Genomic DNA, 17917 nt, shown 5'->3' on the forward strand with positions numbered 1-17917 from the left:
TTGATGTAACGAGAGACTCCGCGGTGATGGTATCTGAATGAGGCTGCTAGATTAGTTTAAGGGACAACTGATGTTAGAGGAATTGCAGTGGGGTTGTTGATGGCACTATAGTTCAGCTTTTTTTGCAGTTTACTTCACGTAGTTCAGTGGCTGTTTACTTTCCATATCCCTTCATTGCGGCAAGCATCATATTGTAACGTCAGTCTTTTGCTAGATCTCAACAGTCTAACGGATAGCCGGTAGGTCAAACTAGTGGGGACAGTTTATAACACTCATCCTCTCCTTGACGAAACACAGCAAAAAACTGGATTCCGATAGTCGCCCGATTCCCCTGGTGAAAGAGAAACCGGAATAGTAGTCAAGAAGAAGAAACCCAGTATCCACACCAAGCTCCACATATCCCATAATCAGAATCTCCCAGCCCTAAAGAAGACACTGAATAAAAAGCCGTCACACCTGCCCATCCCCACCATACATAGTACCTGCTTCCATATTTATAAACCTCTTAGAGATAAAGTTGTGTTTAATATTGCTTTTATAATCGGCTTCATATTTACATACTTTCTTGAACTTAAGTTGTGTATAGAATTGCTTGTTTGTGCTTTTGTTTTCCCCATCATGCATGTTACCTGGTTCTTTGATTATATAGAGGGTGGTCTGTAAATTGCGCCCTCCTGTCTGGTGTGTTGTGGGGACGGCTCAGTCTGCTGGTGTGATGAACGCAGACATTTAGACAGCTTCGTGCAATTTGCTGATCGACCATGCAGTCAGTGGATGTAAAGAATCAGACACTGTAAAGAATAAGACACTGTAAAGAATAAGACACTGTAAAGAATAAAAAGTTACTAGATGTTAGAAATAATGGCAGATAGTAAAAGATAACAATGACTGAGCCGCCCCATCAGCACACGAGGCTTTAGGTGTGTAGTATATGGACCACCCAGCACTTTCATGAGCTTAAATTTGGCATAAAATAGCCTCTTTATTCCTCCCTTTTTACTCATGCAAAATACTACGCAACCAAACTACAGAGAAAATTACTACTTATGCTTACCTGACTCCCTCTCAAAGTAAAGAAAATCGTTTGGGATTAGCAGCAAACATTGGAATTGTACCGACCGAGAGAGGGATAATGGTGACAGTATTATCACCCAGGCTCCTTTGACTCAATATCAGTTAACTAAAATCGTCTGAATATAGCTGGAATGGAATACTAAGAGTTGTCCCGACTGTGAAAGCGTTAAAGTGAAGAAAAGATGAAGACAAGACTGTTTTAGGTAACAGTTAACTGGTATGGAGACTTGATTATCCTGCACAGTGATTACGCTGCATTGTAAATAATAGCCCTGAACAACAGCAAATAAGGTGGCCTCTTCCCCAGCCACAGAGCTTTTATTTTCTCTCCTTATACATCACGTTTGCTTTCACTCCTGACCTCTCTCGTGAAGAGTAATCTGTCCTCATAAGTTTTGTTAATGAAAGGTAATAGAACACTAAAAGCGAATCCTCATATCACTCCCTTCGAGATGTAGAAGCCACGAGCAAGGCTACTTATATTAAAACATTGAAGGGTAGGAGACTTGTTCACTCCACCAGCGACATTATCAGTCAGCTACAATTGTCCATTCGCTTCTCCTACATCTGTTATCAGTAGACATATGGGTACTTGAAAGGCGATGACAAAGGTGCAAAATATCACCCGTAGATGAATGATAATGTGCACCTCAGTCAGCTACATCACATTTAAACGTCTTTGATCCAGCAGTGAGAGAAACGCGAGTGAGGCGAGCGAACTTTTGTAGCTGATTACACATGATCGAAAACCTTTATTCACCTCTTAGTGATTCGACCCGTATTGCATAGTATCCAGCCTTCACCCAAAAGAAATTACAAATACGTAGAGTGTTTTTACAATTACACTCGTCATTATTATTATTTATCATTTTTTTACAATCAAGGAAAAGTTTTTGTACGTAATAGCGAAACGACGTCCCCCGCCGAATTGAGCAAAAACTCGGTTCCCTCACTGTTGTTTTGTGAATCTCAATCAGAAATATCTCTACGACCAACGATCTCATTTGCATACTTCGCTTTAGTATTCGCTCGAGTAACAGTAAGGAAATTCATCATAGCGAGCAATTAAGGACTGCATAAGAGCTGATTCCCATAGGTTCTTGAATATAGTCCCCTGAAATAATATGACTTTTTTTTTTTATTTTACGAGCAACTAGACATTATGTGAGACATGATACTCATAATTCATTTAATTCTCGTAGCAATAACCGAGAGGAACCGGCAACACTCAGGCATGACGTAAGAATTTGTACGCTTACTTCATGTAATTTCCGCTATTATATACGTAACATAACTCTCTCTCTCTCTCTCTCTCTCTCTCTCTCTCTCTCTCTCTCTCTCTCAAGAGAGTTCATCTGCAAGACCAAAGGATTTTATTTAGTGAAAATTGAGTCATAGGAGCCGCCGTGATAATTTCCTTTTGTGATGACTCTCTTATGATGATGATGAGGAGGAGGAGGAGGATATAAATGTGATATAACTTGTGGGAAGAATGTTATTGTTGATGATGATGATGACAAAAATGGTGATGATGATGGTGATAAGAATTATGATAATAATAATGATGATGACGTATTTACCCACTGCAGCAACAATAAGGCTTTAATAACCAACAGAGACGAGCGAAACAATGGCGATCAATGGCCCTGTCATGTGTCACGGTTTGGCAAATAAAATGTAAACAATGGCTGACCTTTTGTTGTGGCGGCAGGCGTAAAAGAGAGAGAGAGAGAGTACTGTATGTTAAATAAAAAATAGTATTTAGTTTGTGTGTTACTATATTTTGGATACGTAACCCATGTAACAATTAAATGTGTGTGTGTGTGTGTGTGTGTGTGTGTGTGTGTGTGTGTGTGTGTACATGACTTTTCTGAAGTGGCGTAATAAGTTAAAGAATAACTTATTCACTCACATAATCCTCTCATTGGTTTCATACTTGTTTTTATGAAGGTACGATTTGTATGAATAAGTGAATGGGCGATGGGATACCTGATGAGCAATACCATGACGTTGTTGAGCCATAGGAAGTAAATGGAGCGTGACGGACGGACTGAAAGACGGATAGTGGCGGTGGATGAACTAGAATGATAAGGTGGATAGAGCAGAATGGTGAAGTGGACACGAGACAAAAATGAGGAGCGAAAGGGCTTTTTTCATGTACTACCTTTCGCTTACTGGCTCATAGTTACCTTCCGTATAGACTTTTAACCCCTTCAGTCTATTGACGTATTTTTATCTTTTTCCAGCAGTAAAAAATTTAATAAAGGCTACCTCGACCCCTTCCAATTTGAAACATGTCTCCTAATCTTATTAAAATCGTCTGAATATAATAATAATAACAATAATAATAAGAATTAAGAATAAGAATATTAACAGTAATAATAAAAATAATAATAACATTGTCGGATTGAAGGAGTAAGAAAATGTTTCCTAAAGATATATATTCCTGCGTCAAGGCAACAGAGGATTAAAGTGACACCTTTCACAGTGAAGGGCGTTGGACTGTGTAAAGCATATTAATGTGCCCAAAGCCTCCTGCTGTTGCCAAAATTAAAACCATAGGCTGGTCACCTATGAATACGTCATTCTTTGGAACTTTGGACTCATGGGTCAGATCATGCTAAAACATAAACCTCAAAAATGTATGTGATGAGGCTAAAACTGGCCCCCGTCCACCAAGCTGTGGCAAAAATAAGACAGGGTAGAGTTGTGAAGGCCTGGGTGCTGGTTCTGGCATCACCATACTTTCTATTTGGCAGGCTGGATCCATGGAACACAGTTTTTTATTCGGATGCTGTAGTACGATTATGATTCTAATTCTACATTCTGATCTTTCTGTAGCAGCCAGATTCTAGTTATACAGTGACTACAACTCTACTTTCTTATTTTAGGTGTATTCGTAGCTTTGCAGTCTATGTGTCTGTATTTTATTATCTGATTTTGTTGTCCCAGTCTGCAGCAACATTGTCTGTTATACCAGTATACTTCCACGCTCTCTGTCTATTATATGTCTTGAATACCCCAGGACATTTTATTCAAGTAGGGAAGGATTTGTAGTAGTAAAAGAGTATATTAAGGCTACCTCTATCCCCTCCCATTCGAAATGCTTCACCCGAGCTGAATAAATCATCTAGAGATTGGAATAATAAACTAAAACAGACGCGTTCCTGGCTTCAGGAGATTAACCTCATCTTTACCTGTAATTCTACATTTTGATTTTAATTTTAATCCTAATTCTATGTTGTGGTTCTTTGTCCCCATTCTGGTTTTACATTGTGATTCAGCACTCATGTTTTGCTAGAAGTATTTTTACACACCATGTTCTTAGTTTAATGCTCCAGTTCCATATTGCAACGCATAAGTAAATATTTTTTATACTGAAGTGCATGAAGTACTGTTTTTCTTGTCCGTAATTCTCGACTCAGATTTCTGTTTTACATCCTTTTACCTTTTCTAGCTCGACAATGTATTTCGATCCAACAGTATAATTTAATCTGATGCTTCTGTTCTCGTCCAGACATTAATCGCTCTTGCTTAACGTGTAATGTGAAAACTTGTGGTGCTGTTACTGATATTTTATTCTACAATTTATTCATGAGACCTTTGTCAGTTGACGTCCTGTTTCTCACACGTCCACTACCCATTGTTTTTAAACTAGAGCTTCTCCACAGCTCAGTACCAGCTAAATATAGTTTATTTTACAGCATTCATCTACAGAGCAGCTAAGTGCGTTGACTTACTCAAAATAATGTGAAATTCATAAAGTATGGCAGAAAGTTTATATGACCACTTCCTTTTGTAGTATATATTAAATATGAAGTTTATATGACCACTTCCTTTTGTAGTATATATATATATATATATATATATATATATATATGTATGTATATATATGAGAGAGAGAGAGAGAGAGAGAGAGAGAGAGAGAGAGAGTGGTTTTGTACTGTTAGACATTGTTGATTATCATTTTGCTTTGTTTTTACAACGGCAAGAAGATGCAGGTCGGCTAAAGGAGACCTTTCTTATTGAACGGTTCAAAGCAGTCTCTGAAATTCTTTAGTATGATTGCATCACTTGGTTCTGTTTCTGTTGCCACCAGAAGATACTGTTCAGTGTTTCAGAGATTCGCTTTTGCTTCACTCTGTCCCCTCAGCCTGATCTTCAATATTTGGACCTCTTCTTATCTTCCGTTTGCCTCACTCAGTCACCCTTGACCTTACACCATCTTCCCCTCACACAATTCTTGCTACCTCTCTCCACCTTACTGTCTCCCTACACTGATTAACTCACCCTGCTTCACCATATTCATCCCTGCCTCACTTTAGTTACCCTCGGCCTTACCCATCATCCCTCTGACTCACACCTTGCCATCCTGTACCTCATCCTACCTCACCCAGCCATCACATACCCCGTCATACTTCACTCTGCCTTCCCGTATCTCACCCTGCCTTACCCGCCATTGATATACGTGTTCTTCACCTTATCTCAGTCATCATTTCAATACCTCGCCTTACCTAATCCGGTATTTATTTGTCACCCTACCTCATTCTGCCTTCTTGTACCGCACTCGCCATTCTCATACCTCACATTACCTCATTCTACCATACTTTACCATATTCTGCCGTACCCTTCCTCATTCCGCCATACCTTGCTTGATTCTGCCGCACCGTACCTCATTCTGCCGTACCTTACCTTATTCAGCAGTACCCTAAAGAAGTTCAGTAATTCTCTCTCTCTCTCTCTCTCTCTCTCTCTCTCTCTCTCTCTCTCTCTCTCTCATTCTGCCTTACCCTACCTCGTTACGCCTTACCCTATCTCACTCTGCCCTGCCTTGCCTTACCTCACTGTGCCTTCCTTCCCCAGCTTTGATGCCACGGAGTCTGACTTCCCTGCTGGTCAGCGGTGGCTCGACCAAACGGTGCTGGGATCGAGGGCGTACTTCCGATCCATGTCCAGCCCGCCCACCCTCATCCTGGAGCCCACCCACGCCCACGACCAGGGTGTGTACACGTGCAGGGTGGACTACCGCATCTCAGCATCCACCACCGTCTTCGTTAATCTCACCGTCGTTGGTAAGTGGTGCTCTCTCTCTCTCTCTCTCTCTCTCTCTCTCTCTCTCTCTCTCTCTCTCTCTCTCTCAGGCATCGTTCAGACTTTTTTTTTCCTCCAGACTTTTTTTCCTCGTTAACAACAGAGCATGGTACGATTCAGAAACGAACGAAGAGACATGTGTAGGTATAGATACAAATACATACACACTCCTAAGCAGAAATAAACTGCTGAGGAGTTTAAAAGTCCAAGGAGTAAACTGGTAAGGAGGATAGAAGTCTAAGGAGTAAACTGAGTATAGAAGCCTAAGAAGTAAACCAGTATGAGGAGTATAGAGGTCTAAAGAGTAAAATCGTAAGGAGTATTGAAGCCTAAGGAGTATATTAGTAAGGAGTACAGAAGTCTGGGCAGGGGAGTCACACCCAAACCACGAGAATAAATTTTATTTTTCAGTACTGCCGGACGATTTTTATTGACAAGTAGTTAGTGACAGATTCCGTGCCGTCGTTTTAGTGCTTATCACTCTAAATCACCTCCAGACGTTGGTAATCAGTGCAGAAGCGACCTAGTATGGGAACAACCATGACCTGACCTGTTTTCCACAATCACAAGGAACAAAACAGAACCCACCACCCCATACCATAGTTGTAGTTGGCACAAGAAATTTCGAAACGCCTCTTTCTAGGCGATTTATTCTGCTTATTACACCTTGATAAACGTTTTTTGTGTTACTAATGCAAACTTTGTCATTATCAAATACATGTGTGTAATATAAGAGAATGTATAAGATAGAAAATATATCGTTAAAGAAATTTCCTATGCCGACGCACATCCAGTATCCTGCATCATCAGAGGGCATATAGGAGCGACCAGCCAAATCGCGTTCCACGTTGAAATCAGTTTTTCACGGTTGTCTTGTTCCAGTTCGGCATCTTTCATAATTCGTCTTCTGTTTTCGGTCTGATTGTCTGATTAGGAGGAAAAATTTTGAAGAACTCTTGGTTATTTTTTTGCGTACACCAAATGTGCCAGGAGATAGAAAGGAGTGTTCATGAGAAGGAGTACCGAATTTCGTTGTTTTTTCGTATTATATTGATATATTTGGAAATGCTAAGAATAATAAAATTCTCTTCAACCTAAGAAAATAGATGAAATTTGTAGGTAGAGGAATATTTTAGGTACAGCACGCAGCATGTTAATAACCAAAAGCACCTTAAAAATAACGATGTAGAAAAGAGAATGTTGTATTCGAGTTCATTACGAAAGACTTCTCGCCAAAACAAAACATATATGGCTAGCTGTGCATGTTGCTGTAACTGCAATGGATACTAAATTCAATATACTGTATATGGATGTGGGAAAGGTAATTTGATTGTGAAGCGATGCGTATTTATTTCAGTTGTGGCTCGTGGAAAGGCACTGTGGTGTGTTGGGGTATTTAGTCGACAGAAAATGGCCTTTTTAAAAACAAACCTAACAAAGCAAAGCCGGACCTAATCAAATTAAGCCAAAACAGACCTAACGCAACCTAATCAAACACAGTCTATCGTAATCAAATTTAATTAATCCAACTTCTAACCTAATCAAACCAAACTTAATCAAACCTAAACAAACCTAACCAGACCTAAATCTAGTCAAACCAAATCTGCCCTAATTCAATCTAATTAATCCAACTAATAAATTAACCATTTTTTCATAAGTCCCAATTATCCAGCCTTCGTCCTTCTTCCTTGCGTCTGATTTTATACCTCTTCCCGATAGTCAGTTTCACTTTAATTTTTTCTCCATTTCCTAGCTTTGCTCCTCTCCAGTCTTCCTTTCCCGTGTGTATATTTTCAGACATCATTATTCTCGGGTTGGCCATCTCTTTCCCTGCTACTTTTTTTTTTTTTTTTTCTGTCACTTCTCGCCTTTGATCATCATTTATACTTAAAATGTTTGTCTCCCCTGTCCGACCTTTCAACCTCTCCAGTCTTACTTCTCCTATGTATTAATATTTTTTTCCTACGTCTCCATTCTTCAATCTTCCGCTTGCTTCACCTCCTTGTTCTTTTAATACCTTTGTCGTTCCTGATTCATTAACTTTATTTTTTTTTTCCTTCTTCCGGCTTCCCAGCTCTCAATTTTTTCATATGCTTATTTTCATACCCCTTTTTTTTATTGTTCTTCAGTCTTTCTCCTTTTTCCCGGTCTTTCCCCCCTTCTTTTATTCTCCTCACCTCCCTCTTCTTCTGTTCTCCTCATCTTCCTCTTCTTTTATTCTCTTCACTTCCTTTACCTTTATTCACTTCACCCCCCTCTTCTTTAATTCTCATCACCTCCCTCTTCTTTAATTCTCATCACCTCCCTCTTCTTTTATTCTCTTCACCTCGTTCCTCTTTAATTCTCTTCCCCTCTGTCTTCCTCTGTTCACTTCACCTCCCTCTTCTTTTTTTCTTCTCACTTCCCTCTTCTTTTATTTACTTCCCTTCCCACTTCTTTCACTCTCTTCACCTCCTTCTTCTCTTATTCTCACCTCCTCCCACCTCTTTCATTCTCTTCACCCCCCCTCTTCCTTTATTCACTTCACCTCCCTATTCTTTCATTCTCCTCCCCTTCCTTTTCCCCCAGCCTTCCATCTTCCCAATTCGTTGCCGTGGTTCAAGGGGCGTCTATCCCTGTGATGGTATCGTAGTGTCGTGACCCCGGGATGAAGTCATTATCCCAGCCAGCCACCGGTTTTTACACTCACCCACAAAGAGACCCCCACCTGGTGTTCAGCAGGGGGCGGGGTTCACCTGTGACCCGAAGTTAAGGAAGAAAGGAAGGAGGAACAGAAAGAAGAAAGGAAGGAAGGAAGGAAGGATAAAAGAACAAATACACTGCAGAAAGAGAGGGAAGAAAGGAAGGGTAGAAGGAAGGAAGGAAGGAAAGATAAAATGGAGGGGGGAAGGAAGGAAGCAATGAAAATATACACTGCAGAAAGAAAAGAAAGACGACAGAAAAAAGAATGGAAGGAAGGAAGGAAGGATAGAAATACACTACAAAAAGGGTGAAAAAGAAGACAGAAAAGAGTAACTTTGAGACATGGATCCACTTTCGTATGTTAGCGGCTTTGATATTCTCTTTACATCACTTGGCATCACTGGAAGGTCTTGCGTGTGTGGCTCTTGGTGTCATTGGCGATGCTATGTTTTCATCGACTTAAATACAACTTGGCTACCTTTCCTCACCCCTTACTAGCTGATGGGCAATTTAGCTCTCATAGATTTAATAAGATACCGCTTGAATCTGCATTTTCTTGACGCCACGGGAGCAGTTAGCGTTCCTCAGTTAAGGTAGGGACAGCATACCAGCGCATATTTATATCAACCTCAGCAACATGGTAACTTTTTTTTTACCCGCCACGTTGTAGGCAGGTAATGTTTTTGGTCCAGAAGGTCTCTATCTGTTCGTCAGTCCGTCTTTTAGGGCAGAAACCATATTGATCTCTACGGCAACTTGGCATACAAGGTTCGAGTATAAGAATCAGGTCTCAGGGCCGCAGGAGAATGTTACCACCCTCGTTGCTGGACAAGTAATGGTTTTCGTCGCGTTTGTCTGTGTTTGTCTGCCTGTCATTTCGGGCTCCAACGTTTGGAAGCCGTAAACTTGAAAGAGTCTCTCTCTCTCTCTCTCTCTCTCTCTCTCTCTCTCTCTCTCTCTCTCTCTCTCTCTCTCTCTCTCTTCTTTAATTTGGTAGCTGGTTACTGTATTTAGAACAAGTCTGAATGTGCAGGTCTTGCTTCGACGCTCAAGCTTAACTGGAGAAAAGCATATCCCTTGAGGACGACACTCCCTTCGTGGGCGTATTCCAGTTTATTCTATTGCTATTGATACGATTTTTTTCAGAGTAAAGGAGGTCCCTTATACTGAACGGGCTCAGTAATCTTCGTTTCCCCCTTCAGTACGATGCCCTCCTTTTTGGGTTTTTATTTGCTACTGTCAGTGTGAGGCCTGTTTCAGTAAAAGGGATTAGACACAAATAATGTAATCTCTGAACAAAATAATATAATATCCTGCGTGTTGTAGCGCCTTTTTAAAATATTTTCCTTTTACTGCCCGATGTCTTTCGACTTCGGGAAGGCCTCTTGTTGGGAAAGGGTGAAGTGCGCTGTAATTTCCTCGTTCTTGATGAGAAATTGCCAGCGTAATTGACTTTTTTTTGGCAATTTTGTGGCCCATTAGAAACAATTTTAGTTATTACGGTGGCGGTGTGACCTTGAGAACACTCCATCAGCAGCAGCAGCATCGTCGTCGTCGTTGTCGCCATTTTACTGTCACCGTCATAATCACAGTCGTCATCATCATCATCATCATCATCATCACCATCATCATCATCATCATCATCAGTAATAGTAGTAGTAGCAGCGGCGGCAGAAACACCACCACCACCACCACGATCATCATCATCATCATATCATCATCATCATCATCATCATCATTCTCGTCATATTATTCACTATTTGACAGGGTGGGCAAAACTCGCAAGCTCACGGTGTTGGGACAAGAGCCTGTCACAGAAGTCGTCCGGTATTGCATGAATGGCGTGGCTGTCGAAGTTGCACACATATTTAGTCTCGTGGTAGAGCATGAAAGGTTAAAGGTGAAAAACGTGCGTGGGCGGTAATGCACGCTTAGATATCGACATTCCGAAACGATTTCCAGCGTCGGGCGCTTCCTAAATAAACAATGTGACTATACCGCCATTGTTAGACCCCCGAAAACACACACACACACACTCACACACACACGCACGCACGCACGCGCACGCGCACACACACACACACACACACACACACACACACACACACACACACACACACACACACACACACACACACACACACACACACACACACACACACACACACACACACACACACACACACACACACACACACACACACACACACACACACACACACACACACACACACACACACACACACACACACACACACACACACACACACACACACACACACACACACACACACACACACACACACACACACACACACACACACACACACACACACACACACACACACACACACACACACACACACACACACACACACACACACACACACACACACACACACACACACACACACACACACACACACACACACACACACACACACACACACACACACACACACACACACACACACACACACACACACACACACACACACACACACACACACACCTTTCCTTCCTCCGTCACACGCGTCGACGGTGTTGCATGATTTACAAGTCTGACTGTGGGCCACTCGTATACTTGGCAAGATAAGAGGCCCTCGCGACACGCACACACACCCCTCTTGCACGCTACTCTCTCTCAGACTCACACTCATCCGTAAATTTACCGGAAAACAGGTGATAAATGAAAAATGCATGGACCAGTCTTGTGTCGGTAATTTGGCGGATAACTGTTGTGAACGTCCGCGGAGGTGTGGTTTGGGATTTGGCTGGACAGGACAGGCGTTAATTCGCTAGGACAGCTGCTTTATCACTCGCACGCAGATGTCCCTCCATAAGTGAATAAATCTGCATGGAAATTTGCATGGTGGTGACAGAAATAAATTGAGGGGTGTATTGTGATGAAAGTTTTTGTAGATGTCGTCTGAACATGAAGGGACCCAAGAGGTGCCACTTTGTAAAGGCACATGGTATGTCACTCAGATAAGATGAGCTCACTAACTCTCAGTTGCCAGATTTTTCTCCTCTGCTCAGAATAATCGTATAGTTATAATAAGAATTAAAAAAAGAAAAGCGTGAATGGGTTAATTGTTGTGACTGACTAGTGAAGGTATGACTGGACTCATTCACTGCCAGACGCTTCTCCTTAGCTGAATGAAATCATGTGGTAATAGCAGGAATTAAAAAAAAAAAAAGACTGGATGGGTAAGTTTTCCAGGAAGGCTGAGGGAAGGTATCGATCTGACTTAAAATGATGGACAAGAAAGTTGTTTCATTAGGGCACTAAAAAAGAATGGAGAGGGACGCCTTCACGTGGTGGCACCGATATAACAGTACATCACTACTGCCTGATTACAAAAGCATCCCCATCCCTCGAAAGGAGGATGGTGGACTGAAAGAGAAGGGCAGCTTCAGCTTGCAATCCACCGGGTTCACGTTTCATATGGACAACAACATTTATAAAAAATACATCTCGTTTTTCCTGAGTAATATGATACAGTGGTTGCAAAAATAATTTAAAAGAAAGAGAATAAGGATCAGTGTTATAAATATGCATGCCAATGGGAGGTTTGGAGTGAACTGGAAAGGGCGGTAGAGGTGGTAACCCGTGAGCTGAGCCATGTAATAATGAACTCATTAACTCTCCATGATTCTCTTTAATGTAACCCCTGGCTCCCCGCGAGGTCAACAATCCGCTATTAAACTGCTTGACGTCTTGCTGTTGCCCTCGAGCTCTTTTTTTTTTTACGACCCCCCAACTCTACTCTCAAATTCTGCCTGAAGCTTTACATCTTCCTTAATGAGCCTAACCACGCGTGAAGCTCTAACCCCCCCTATACCTTCACATGAAGCTTTGTTCTCCCGTACACTACTCTCAACCTTCCATTAAATTCTGAATCTACTTGCTGTGCTCTCAACCCCTGTTAAGCTCTATACCCTCCTTACTAGAACTCAGACTCCACGGTAAGCTCTATACCTCCCTTACTTTGCTCTGAAACTATCCGTACAGCTCTCCTATCGTATTCTGCTCTCCTGCCTCGAAAAATTTAGTACCCTTCTAGCCCCTCACTGCAGTGAAGTCTTGTATAATTAATTTTGGTTACTACGATTAAATTCTGCTCAGGAGCCACGCGTACTGAAGAAATAAATGAAGACCATAGCTAATCCCACCAGCTTCATCAGTCTCACCTAAGCTGAATAAACTTAGTGGCAAGAATAATAGTCAGCTAGAAGACGCCATGGTGGTGAAGGAGTTAATGAGCCTCTTAGCCCCACGTGAGCCTCTGAGACTCCCTGTTTCTGTGTAATTAATGTCTGTGAGCCCCTGCGTCATAACTCCTCCTGATGATGTCCTATCTCTTCATAAAACCTTGTTATCTCCTCGTGAATCTCTTGTCCTGCGCCGGCCGTGACACTGTCTGACTTCCCAACTTCCTTCAGCGTCTTAAACAGACAAATTACCTGGTGACTCCCTAATTTCATGCGTAACTTCTCACCTTTCTTCACGAATCACCGTAATATCCATGAGACTGATTCTATATCACTTCAGGAAATACTTGCTACTTTTGGGGAAAATCCTGTAACCGAGAACGACGTCTAGTCGTCTAGAGGATTTAGACGCTCAAGTTGGATGTAAGCCTTAAGTGTTCGGTGCTAAGAGTGTTTCGAGTTTATTGCTCACATACACCGCTCAGGGGCTTAGTCCTGGGCTTCTGCTCTCTTTACGGGACACCACAAGAATGGATTGTGGAGAGATGAATGGAATTCTCTGTTTTGCACAATTATCCCCAACTTCTACCATACACTCATTCATCACAAGATTCGCATACTATTCACTAAAGTCGATTCCCTCAGTTTTTCAGTAAAATAAACTTACCCAGCACTAGACCCCTCATTCTTCATTAAACTCCATCATTCTTCAACCATCCTCAAGAACACCCGGGTTTGACACACGTGGTCGACGAGTCCGTGCTCTAATTCAGTAACTTTTAGATGCGTGAGATCCATATCCTTCTCAGTAGTTTCCTTTTTGTTCCCATGCAAGGTGTAGGGGAGTTATTTCGTGTGTGTGTGTGTGTGTGTGTGTGTGTGTGTGTGTGTGTGTGTGTGTGTCTCTCTCTCTCTTTCTCTGTTTTTGTTTTATATCGCTCAGAAGTTGCATTTTGGGTCTGTGAGACCCACGTGTACCTGAGGGGTGGGGCGTATTTGTTCTCCTCGTTTGCAGGTTATTTCTATGCTGTGTGGGTTCCAATCTTCCCATCATGAAGCACCTCCATTCCTCAAGTTGTGACACAAGTGCTAGGCTCATAGTGTTCATGGCTTTCCTGTATGGATACTGCCCAAAAAACTTTGTAGTTTTTTGGCAATACTCTTCCAAATATTTTTTTTAATAGTGTTAAATGAATCAAAACTTATCTGCATAATTTTGTAATTGATAATACCTTATAAATGGTAAGATATTCAGGGATTCATTAAATGAAGTATGTGTGCAAGTACAGTGCTATTTTTATATGCCTGGGTCTGACAGACCCAGGTGTTGTGAGGTGTACACAGTCCTTAGGTGTTCCTGTGGTGGGTACTCCCTCATTCTTCACTAGACCCTTCGTTTGTCAGTAAACTTTCCCATCGTTCGCTAGACTTACAATTTTATCTGGAATCCCCCATTCTTCACGAGATTGCCTCATTCTTCACTAAACTTCTCTTTCATAACTAAACTCTTCCATTCTTCATCAGAATCCCTCAGTCTTCATAAGACTACCTTATTTTTCGCGAGCCTCCGTAATTTCCATCAGACACGCTTATTTCCCATAGACTCCATAATTTCCACCAGGCTCTCCAGTTTCCACTAGTTTGCTAACTTCCACCGATCTCCCCAGTTTCCGTTAGCCTTCCTACTTTCCACCAGTCTCCCTAATTTCTCACAATATTCCTCAAATTCTCGAGGGTCCCTCCAAATCACCATGACCCTCCCGGGATTTTCACAGAGCTGTCCTAATTCTGTACGAAACCAGCTAATCTTCATGATCATAAATGCATCCCGCTCAAAGTTCTTACCGGTAACTCTTCATGGCCATAATTTATTCCTATTTAGACTTCCCAAATGTGTATAGCCTTAACTGTTTCTAACTCATACTTTTCGCGAGCGTAACTAATTTTCGCTCTCGCTTCCTATTGAAATGAAAAAGACGTAACAGAAACAACACCAAGACAATTTTCTTCAGCTGAGGAAGTCGTCTGAAATCATATCAGGTTTGCTGTGCTCAGTGCTCACGCCATACCATAGCCCGTATTCGCGCTGGTTAGGTAGGCTTCCTAGCACTTTTTCCTTTACGATCAGTTTTCCTAATTGCAACGTGCTATTCAACGATATATTATTCATGTCTGTTAAATATTGAGGAAGCCCGGTTAATTATGATAGATAATTATGTAATGCACCACATGCAAAAATGTAGTGCCAGAAAGACGAGCCAGAAAACCTTTTAAGCTAACAAGAATACATATCCAAGTCTCTCTTCCTTTGTGCCCACGCCCTTCGACGCACAGGCAGTCGTAATCCCCAAGCCATGTACATAAATGCATGCATAATCCCATGGGAGACACACAGATATACGAGCCAACAATTCGTACACACCGGCACATAGGAGGCTTCACCGGCATACACCCCATTAACATGCAGGAGCACAGAGAGGGAGAGGGCTAATTGGGGAGTGTACGAGGGGAGGCGCTGCAGTCATTACCATACACTGTTCTTACCGCGCCGCGCTGGGAACACTACTTTATACCGCCTTGTTACTTGGGATTCGCATTCTTGTCGGATCAGATGGCTTTCTGGCACGTCTGCCTAAGCGAATTTTTTTAATGTTCTCTTTTATTTTAATTTTTTATCCGTAATTTCGATACTTATTTCACAAACAGTATCAGTTCCTTGGGTATACAGAAATATACAGGTAAAGAAGAGGTTACAGAGGCTCTTAAGCTGGTAAGAGTACAGGCCTTGCAAGAGAACGAGAGCAAAGAACAGCAAGAGGAGGGAGAAGCTGAGCAACATAAAAACAAGGAGGGGAGAACTTTAGTGTAAACGTTCGATGTGCTCTACCTCCCATAGGCGATATCAGTATGGAAAAATTAGCAATAATAATAATAATAGTCGACTTCTACTTCATTTTTCTAAGAATTTGGTCTGATTATAAAATCAGATCATTAACAAAAGTAAAAATGTTTATCAGTTAGTATGTGCATCCGGTGGACATTCAAATGGGCGTTCTGTGGGAAAAAGTAATCTTTTCCTCAATAAATACGATTTCAGTGTACAATGTTCCTGTGAAAGTAATTAATCATCATCATCATCATCATCATAAGTGGCAGGATCCTGTGTCAGTTTAATACGGAAGTTGGCAACGGTCAGATGTTACACTTTACCTTTTGGGGGAACAAACACACTTAAGTCTTCATTATGTTACAGTGTAAAAAAAAAAAAAAAAAAAAATCATAGTCTCCAATTGATTTTTGCGGAAAAGGCTTATCATGGTTCAGACAAAATTTTCATCTTGTCCAGTTCTGCAGTCACTTGTTGTAGTTCCACCCTTAACTTTACTAATAAGAACTATGCCATATGCAAATTCTATGTTTTGTGCCTTGCTGTTTATTATAATTCTTTTCGTATGCATATCAAGTTCTTTGGTGCTCTCAAGGCAAGCACGAATAGAGTAACCTTCGCTATATTTGTCTGTATAACACATCTCCTTATCATTTTTCCCTGCTTTTATTTTTTAGTTCTGTGGTTGCACTGTCATCTTTAGAGGTTTTCTAAATGTAATTATTTTTCGTGTCCTGTCTTTGAGTTGCTTTCATCACCACAACGGTGTTAGTCGAATGAAATGCTTTTCATATCGATGCTGTCATCTAGAGGAGTTTCCTTGATTTTTTTTTTTTTTTTTTTTTAAATTTCAGTATGGTCAGTTGTTGAGGAACCACTAAGAGCCCTACTTGTCCCCTTGATTGATTTACATATACTGGAAGATTGGTTCCTTCTGTAATGATTCTGGGAAAAGTGTTTGAGCAACAGACGGAAGATTTATCACCTGGTAACAAATTCACTATCATAAGTAAACTTTCATTCATTTGGTTATTGCTTATGTTTCCAAGCAGTTTATAAAGAGTACAGATAATTTGCTTAAGAAGTTTCCAAGTAATTTATAAAGAGTAAAAGTAATCTACTTAAGATTCTTATGCCTTTAGCGAAATCGGTAGTGACATGGTATTTATGTTGTGGTTTTCTGTTCTTTATATTACTTCAAATATAACTCCCTCATTTTTCATTCTGAATCGATTCTCCAGTTATATCTTACTGATTTTTGCTATATTCCATTAACATTTTTGACACTTGATATTTTTGCTTTGTTACATCTCCATTGGCATCTCTCAGAATATGTACTTTCTCTCTACCAATGCCAGATATCCAGTAGTTCCCATAATTTTCCTCACTAGCTATCTGAAATTTTTCGTTCACCTTGTTGATAGCTGTCTTTACTTCTGCTTTCTCTGAATGGTATTTCACCTATTTTATTCTTTTTTTTTTTTCTTTTTCCAGAAGTTATTTCGTATGTTCTGAGAATTGCTACGTCACCTGTTGGTTTCCCTTCTCCACTTTTCTGTTGGTGCTGTGCATAGTGTTTTCAGTAAACTTTTTTTTTTTTTTTATTCAGTGTTGCTTTTTGTTTCATCCGTAAACTGAGAATACTTTATATGAGCTAGCAACATAGCACTGATGCCTGTTGTTGTACCGGTGAAAAGATTAGCCGTTTCTTTAGGATTAACCTACTCATTTGCATTTTGGAGTCCAGTGTTTCCTGATATTTCACATCAGGATGAAATTCTTTTTAATTGTTTATTTCAGTGTTTGGGATTTTTAAATCCCATTTCTATGTTTTGGTAAGAGGCATCCTTCATCTGAAGGTTTCCTCTTTACGATTTCTGCTAAAGCAACAACCTGGAATTTTGATTATCGATTCCAAAATGCTACTCCCAAGTCTTCCATAAATACTTTTTACATGAAATCATTCGT

At 40.9% G+C, this 17917-nt stretch overlaps 1 protein-coding gene across 1 annotated transcript in view; it reads left to right on the top strand.

Annotated features, from left to right (window-relative positions):
* LOC145404720 (uncharacterized) overlaps positions 1-17917 on the top strand; it is a 336793-nt gene that overhangs the window by 249518 nt on the left and 69358 nt on the right. The window contains exon 3 of the mRNA XM_080276271.1: positions 5938-6146. Coding sequence (XP_080132397.1) covers positions 5938-6146 — 209 coding nt within the window. The remainder of the gene's footprint in view (positions 1-5937; positions 6147-17917) is intronic.

Source organism: Coenobita brevimanus, chromosome 64, assembly GCF_032717465.1.
Source record: "Coenobita brevimanus isolate Jiangsu-jjx chromosome 64, ASM3271746v2, whole genome shotgun sequence".
In the NCBI taxonomy this organism is placed as follows: Eukaryota; Metazoa; Arthropoda; class Malacostraca; order Decapoda; family Coenobitidae; genus Coenobita; species Coenobita brevimanus.